The sequence below is a fragment of the Condylura cristata genome, unplaced genomic scaffold, assembly GCF_000260355.1.
Source record: "Condylura cristata isolate star-nosed mole 26May11 unplaced genomic scaffold, ConCri1.0 scaffold00042, whole genome shotgun sequence".
In the NCBI taxonomy this organism is placed as follows: domain Eukaryota; kingdom Metazoa; phylum Chordata; class Mammalia; order Eulipotyphla; family Talpidae; genus Condylura; species Condylura cristata.
In genome coordinates, this window is record NW_004567143.1 from 1,075,747 (window position 1) to 1,083,846 (window position 8,100).

At 47.4% G+C, this 8,100-nt stretch overlaps 1 protein-coding gene across 3 annotated transcripts in view; it reads right to left on the reverse strand.

Moving 5' to 3' along the window:
• TPK1 (thiamin pyrophosphokinase 1) overlaps positions 1-8,100 on the reverse strand; it is a 188,960-nt gene that overhangs the window by 145,747 nt on the left and 35,113 nt on the right. For 2 of the 3 annotated variants that reach the window (XM_012733831.1, XM_012733833.1), the window contains exon 2: positions 2,273-2,344. The exons of the other annotated variant lie outside the window; for it this stretch is intronic. In XM_012733831.1, coding sequence (XP_012589285.1) covers positions 2,273-2,344 — 72 coding nt within the window. The remainder of the gene's footprint in view (positions 1-2,272; positions 2,345-8,100) is intronic. 3 annotated transcript variants of the gene reach the window in all.

Consider the following 8,100-nt stretch of genomic DNA (forward strand, 5'->3'; position numbering starts at 1 on the left):
GCAGGCGGCAGGCGGGAATCGAACTAATGCGTAAGTGGCTTCAGATTCTCAGTGCTGTGCTTTAACCCGCTGCGCCACCAGGGAGGGCCCGACTGTTTATCTTTTACTAGCCTTGAGGATGCTGTTTGGATAACGCATCTGACCCAAGAAGAACCCAGAGGCCTGGGGATTTTCCCTCTGTCCTGAGAAGAAAAACTCCGCAGCAGCCTCCACTCTCCTGCACCGCAGTCTGTGAGCTTCACCTGGATTTCTGCTCTCCACAAATCTTCACACCCACGGAGCAGAAGGTGCGGCGGGGTCAGGCACGTGAGCAGCGCCAGGCACTTCCTTGCTGAAACCCAAGTGCATACTCCAAATGCAGAACTTAAAGAACTTAACCTTCTTTTAGGCCGCTCTCCTTTGTTAAGAACAGGAACTCAAGTTCAAAGTTTCTCTATGTATTGCTTTACTTGGAAAAATAACACCACAAACCAACACTACGAACAAAATCACAGCTTCTGTCTTGACACTCAAGCCCCCTTTCCCACCTCAGTATTTACTAACAGATCTGCTTTTGTTGAAGTGAAGCAGCACTCCATTATAACATTACACATTGATCATGGAATTGGTTAGTGGCTTTTCAAAGCCAAGAATTACCCTAGAAGTACTCATGGAAGAACGTAATGTACTAGAAACCTGAAAACTCATCTTAGAAAGGACAATCTCATTATTTCGGTGCACACAACCCTTTAGATGCTTTAACTCTCTCCTTCTACATGAACTGACCAAATTTTCATATAAATCAAATGATTTGTTGGTGTGTTGGGTGTGAGATTTAAAGAAAGAATGCTGTCAGTCAGCTCAAAAATCTACATTTCACACAAGGTGCAAAATAAGACCCCTAAATCCTCCCCCCTAATAAGAAATTCGCTATGATGTGCTTTCCACTAGCAAAGGCATCCGACGGTTCCTATCAATGACTGTTCCTCATGTCTGCAGGGAAACTGTTGCTCAAACATCCTGCTATCCACATGGTGAAACCTTGGATATGTGGAGACGTACTGCACCCAGACGGTTAATCTGGGTGCTGTACAAACCACCATGGACTCACTCTCCCATGTACGGTACTTACTAGGCACCAGCACTAGTGACAAAGCAGCCCTCTGGCCAAATGACCCCCCAGCCCCTAGTCACAGGAAGCAAGCGCTCAGCGGCACCCTCTGGCCCAATGACCCCCCAGGCCCCAGTCACAGGAAGCAAGCGCTCAGCGGCACACTCTGGCACAATGACCCCCCAGGCCCCAGTCACAGGAAGCAAGCGCTCAGCGGCCCAGAAGAGAAGCAAGCGGCCACGTGATTCCCAGTTGGGCAGCGCCACTGCAATCCCACCATGAAGTTCCAAGCGGGACAACTCAAGGCGGCGTCCGTGGCCCTCACACAGGCACCGTGGGGGTCTACTTCCTGCCATGTCGCAGTGACTTCGAGCCACAGATGTGCCCCCACTGACAGACCAGGTTTGCCCCTGAGACACAGAACCTTCCTGTGGAGAATGCCAGGAAGTTCTGTGGTGCCAGATGATCCAGAAGAGTCATCACGATATCAAACATCAAGTCCTTTTGCTCATCTATTGCTAATCTGTTCTAAAATTCACACTGTTCATTGGTGGAAGTATTTCCCACTTTGAAAAAAATCTCAAGATTTCCTAGAGGAAGACCATAGGGTCAAAACAGCAAAGGATAGCTAACGTGTTTTCCAACCAAGAGTTGATCCTAGAAATTCAAGTAAGTCTGTTTCCTCCATAAAAAGCTCATGTAAGTGTCCGATCTCTGGAACACTGTCACTTTGAGCTCTCTTTTTCAGCATCCCTAGAGATTTTAATATACTATGATCACACCTTTTTTAATTTTGCAATTCTGTGGCCCTGCAGATACCTCATTCTGGACACTGGGACCAGTGAGGCTGCGGGGTACTTTGTGCTGTGAATAGGACTGAAACATTTACAATCCAACAAGTGCCTGCTACGTACCCCAATGTGACATCTGCACAACCTGTGGGATGCAGTGGAGAAACATTACAATATAACCCTGTCGGGAGGGCCCACTCGGAGCCTCGTAGTAAGCAGATGAGGGGTAACAGTGAGGAGCTCTCTGGGTAATGCATTAGTTAAGCCACGTGATCACAAACTCCACGCTCTAGTATTACTACTACTGTTCTAGCAGTTCCCAGAGTATCTCATGGCCGTATTTCTCACTCCCCCAGAGTAAGAAAGCACAGAAATACAAACAGTTGATTACCTTTGCTCCAAAGATGACGAAAACATTTGTCCAAGGGCTGATTCAGAATCACAAGGCAGTATTTCAAATTCCCTATGGAAAAAGAAAAGTGAAACAATATAAATGAGTGACCTGAGTCCCTGTCATTGGAGAATGTTCCCCTAGCCCTGAAAAACGTGAAACTTCAATCACAGCTAACATCCTGTACCTGCATTTTAAAAGACGCTACAGACTTAGCCACTTTGTCTAGCTTTACGACGCTGCTTACCAACTTATGAGGAAGGCTATATTTTTTAAGAGAAAAACAAGTGGCTAAGCTGCTTTTTAGAGGTGCTGGAGGCAAACAAGCTCTTGGCGTGACTTCTCATCCTCAGGAAGCACACCCTGCTGGGCTCATCTCCCCTGCTTGCTCCTAGCCCATCTCCCTCACCTCATTTCCCCAGGGCGTGGTATTTCCAGCCTCACTTTGTTCTTCCCATATTGTCTTTCATTCTTCTCTCCTGTAGCCCCTACCACAGCTTGGATGTTCCAGTGCAAAACAAGCGCTTTTCATGACTGATTCTGGGTCTTTAAAAGACACTCAAAAAAGTAGGAAAAGGCCCTCCCTGGTGGCGCAGCGGGTTAAAGCACAGCACTGAGAAGCTAAAGCCACTTCAACATGAGTTCGATCCCCACCTGCCCGGGAGGTGACCCACATGGCGCGGCAGACCTCTCCTGACCCACCCACTGCTTCCCTCAGCAGTGTACTTCCTCGATCTGCCTGTTCTGCTCCCTACTCTGTCTCTGGTGAAGCCTCTCACCGCCCCTGAGCCTCTGGCCTGTACCCCAGTTCTGTATGAACAAATAAATCTTTAAAAAAAAAAAAAGAAAGAAAGAAAGTAGGAAAGCCAGAGACAAGTTACTTCTTCAACAATAATCTGAAGGCATTTATAAGGTACTTTAAATAGTGCAAAGCAAAATGCTATCAGATTGTTGAAAATCTGTCATTCAGCTGAGCCCAAACACTCCATTCCATTTGTAGTAAAGAAATGTTTGTTTGGTGTTAAGAAGGAATTTTTTTTTTCCTCCTCCAGTAATCGTGGCATTAGAAATGGAACAAGATAAGAAAATGAAAAGGGGGTGCCATACCTTCAGCAAACACTAAGTGCCGGTTATTCACAGGCACTGGGACTACAAAGAGGAACAAGATTACAGGGGATCTGTAAGATAAGACATTTACCATAAAGATAATTTATTCCACAACGCAATACAGACCATGTATAGGATGAGCCAGGTAGCAGATACAAATGTGTGGCAGGAGTTCAAGTTCTAGAAAGTCAACAAGGTCCGGGGTCATCCTAGAAATCTTTGTGAAGTGCAGATTTTCCAACCTGATCTTCACAGGAAAAAGGAGCTGCATAGGATACAAGGGCGATGGAGACGAGGAAGACCCCACTCAGGAAGCCACTGGCTTTTGCCTTCAGGTCCCTAGGACAGGAAGTTTCAGAAGCCAAGACCTCATTCACTGGACACTCAGTCACCTCACAGCTCTGACATGTCCTGTTTAGACGCCACAGGAGTGCAAGTCGCGTCACCCAGGAAGCTACAGTGATACAGAAAAGAGGAGAGAGGGCGGTGTGTGCCTATTTGGGCATCATCTTTATGAGGCCATCGCTGAAGCAGTGAAGCAAGTGGCCACTGACCTGTCACTCGGAAAGGAAAGAGGAAAGAACACAGGGGAAGGAAGGCCGAGTTGTGACGGAGCTAGAGGACGCCAAAGGACATGCAGAAGGAACGGCAGAAGGCAGGAGAGCTACGGGTGCACCGCCAAGAGCTGCTGTCGGCATCACAGCATGTGAGCGAGACACCACGGAGATGCAAGGATGAGAAGAGGCCTGTGGGGAGGGCTCAGGACAGGGAGAAAAATCTCAAAATCCATGGAGGGTGCTCCATGGAATCCAAGGAGTGGGTATAGACATGAGAGACAGCACATCTCGAGAACAGTAAGTGGGCTGGGAGAAGAGGGGGTGGGCGCTTCAAATACAGGCTCTCATTGTGAAAGGACGGGCATTGACGAAGAGGGGGCACGGCCCACTCACTTCCTGAACAGGTCTTTAGAGCACACTCAGTGCAGTAAGCTCGCTAGGGACAGATGTGAGCAGAGCAACGGGGTCCCCCCACCCTGCCAGGCTTACATTTTGCTGATAAAAACAGATGTCTGAGATGGAGGCTCATTAGAGACGTATCACAGAGACACACAAAACGGAGGCCGAGGTGATATATGGTAGTTTATGAGACATATAAACAAAAGCTAAGTGAGAAAGCGGAATTAGCACCGGGTACGCAAATAGTTAAGACAACTGCTGTAAGTAAAGAATTCCAGGGGCTGACAACTCATAATTTTAGACAAGACTTCAGGGGGCTAACTGGTAGGCATGGACAGAAGACGTCTGCAGCTCTCGGGCTTCCCCACCATTCCGGGGCGTGGCGGCTGGCAGGCAGAGCCCAGTGGGCAGCCTGGCTGCTGGGGAAGCGCAAGCCACTGCCGGGCCGGGCACACGGCGGCTGGGGCAGAGCTCGGAAGAGCCAGATGCTATTTTTTTCCCCTTCAGTAACAACAAAATCCAGAGGCTCTGTTGTGTTTCTATTTTAGATTTTGCTTTGTTCTGCTTCCTGGTTTCTGTTTTACAGACACATTCTTGTCCAGGTGCAAAAAGATATGGTCCAGACTCCTCTGCAGCAAAGTGGAGGGTGAAAAGCAAGAGATAAGGAGACGAGAGAGGAGCTTGGTAGGTAACTTCTAGAGACCTTCTGATGGAGGAGGGCTTTTCCGCTGCTCCTGTTCTGCTACCCCGCCATCTGCAGCAAGGACTGATGGATTCACTGTGTGAAATCCAGCAGCCACCTTGGGTCTGAAGAACAATGGTAATAGCCTGTGGGAGCCGCGGTCCCTGGTAACTCCCTGACGCTGACGCTCCGTGCCAACCTCCACAGCCGGCCTCCAAGCTCCTTTGATGTGAGAACAAAAATAAGCTTCTGTTTTGGGCTTCCGTGTTGTACAGATGAACCTGAATTCCAGTGAACACACTGACCATGGTCCAGGCTGGGCTATGGTAAAGGTGACCTGCAGAGGCCAGAGGTGACCTGACAGAGCAGGCGAGCAGCAGCGCAGGGAGAAAACCTGAACCCACCTGTCCGTCAACAAGGGCCACGCACCCGTCACACACAGACTGGCCATGTTGACAGGAAAGAGCTCACCACGTGGCTGCCACAGCCTCCCTCTGCCTTGACAGGGTGAGGCGCTGCCGAGCCGGCATCTAGCAGCAGCAGCACCGTGGGACGAGTTCAACTGCTTCCTGTCACTTCTTCATTAGTATGAGAATTCAGAACGTTTGAGCAATTGGATAAGAGGGGAAAAAAGCCTATTATCCACTTTACTGCCCCTCTAACCAAGGCTCTCCTTAGGGAAGTATGCAGGAAAGCCTTTCTGAAAGGAGTGAGGCAGTATGGGGATGCATGCTACAGATGCAATTCACAGTGACACTACCAAACAATCATCAATGAACAACTTTAGCTATTTCTACAGGTGTCTTTCTCTCCTATATTAAAAAGAGAAGAGTCTCTTTCCTTTGGAGAAATGGCTGCTACTATGACTGAGAGAAGGGGTGCACAGATGATGCTGGGTCTCAGATACTATTGTTAAAAGACGCTTAACAGAAAGTCAAACATTTGTTTTGCGAGCCCCACTGCCCTTTTGCCTTCGGGGTTTAGAGCCCTTTTGCCTTGGGGGGTTAGAGCCTGTTGACTTAAGACAAATGTTTAACACGGCTAGCTAGCTGCATTAGCACATCACGCTTTAAAGTAACTGAAACCTCCAGATGGCCAGAAAGATTGCACACACGGACCAAGAATGTGCCTATCAGCTCCTGGAGTTAGGAGAGTGGGTGGTCTTAATAGGAAACATAGAGGCATTGTAAAATGTATAAAAACTACTGCCTGTGAACAGTCGGGGCTCTCTGTCCTGAGTACTGCTGAGCCCCGGCATGTCGGTTTCTCAATAAACCTGCCTCTGCTGGATTTTAGTGTCTCTGATCTCGTCCTTTCTGCGTTTCCTCGGGGATCAGAATTCCGGACTCAACACTATGAGAAAGGAAGGAAGCGCTTCCCCAGATCAATGCACCCCACTGCCAGCAAAGCCAAGTCCAAGAGCCCAGTGGTCCGACGGGGCCAGTTTGAACAAGAAAACAGAAATGAAGTAGTGTGAACTACCACCCAAAGTACAGAAACACATGGTGATGAGTTAGCTCTGATCTAAAGACTGCATTAAAATAGGGCAAAGATACACATTTCCTACTGTATGGAAAGAGGAAAAGTCTTCCCAATATAGAAATCGACAAACAGCGCTTCAGCCTGGTGATCAAGACTGACATTCAGTCACAAGTCATGTGGACAGGTCGCACCCTTGATGTGACAAAACAACAGGGCAGTAAAAACAGCCACCTCTGTGTCTTCTTCCCAAACTCCGGCCCCAGCCTACCCAGGAGAAAATGGCCAAATTCCAGTAGCGGTGCATGTGATCACAGGCCCAATGAACACCCTCAAACTGCCAAGGCCTTTAAAAATGAGGAGACATTCAACAGCCCACAGGATCCCAAGCAGACAATTAACTGTTACTTGACTGAACAGAACAGAAAAGGCCCATTAATTTACAAAAAAGAAAGAAATCTGCCTAAGCCATGGAACTAATAATAAACAAATACAAATACACTGCTGTCGGTTCATTAATAATAAATGTGCCATACTAACGCGAGATGTTGATCTCGGGGAACGGCACATGGAGGGAGGGGCTATGGCAACGCTCTCAGCAAGTAGAAAGCCGCTTTTTTAAAAAAATAAACTGAAAACTGTTCCATAAAGCAATTTCCAGCAATTTCTTCATGGAACAAAGCTGTCATTAGAGCCCCAAAGTCCAGATTTCAAATATAAAGACAAAAACCCCACCATCCCCGAAGGCAGAGGTAATGCTCTACTGCATAAAATTATAGTTACATCAAGATTTTCTTTTAATTAGGAAAGTTAAACAAGACACCGAGGCAGCAAATTGCAAAGGAACCAATTTCTTTTTATTTCGATTTCAGTCTTTTTTTTTTTATTTCATTCTATACGAATCCCTAAGCATTGCCTCCAATCTCAGGGCTTCAAACAGTCCACAGAGGAGATCTGATCAGGGCTCTGAAAATGAACATTATGCACAGAAGTGGACCCTGCTCACATTTCTGACTCAGGGATCTCAGAACACAGCTAAGCAACTCAGGGGTAATTTTGTTGTTGTTAAAAGCAGTCAAGAATCAATGATACTTGGTATGCAGATGAGCTGACCCCCAGGACCTAGGGCAGATGTCCAGCTTATCTGGCATAGGTGGTATCTCCTTAGCAAGAGGCATGAACCTCCAGTGTCCACACTCTCTTCTTTAGCCTGTCGGGGTGACTTGCAGTTTACTTGTGGCCAGCAAAGTAAAATTACAGATTTTCACATAGGCTGATCTTTACCAAATGGCAAAGAAGCTTCAAAATATTCAACAAATATTAAGGATAATTCAAATGCTGCCAAAGCACAATCAGATGAGATGATCACTTGTACCTTCCAGAACTAGCTCCTAACAAGCTTTAAGAACATTCAGTACATGCTAACCAGCTCCGACAAGAACTTAGTGCTGGAGAGGTTAGAAGAGATACCTACCGTCAGCAGGGCCCTCTGGGTCTCCACTTTGCTGAGCCCATTGGAACAGGAGGCATTGTTTAAAAGACAAGTCTCTGGGCCCTCCCTGGTGGCGCAGTGGGTTAAAGCACAGCACTTAGAAGCTAAAGCC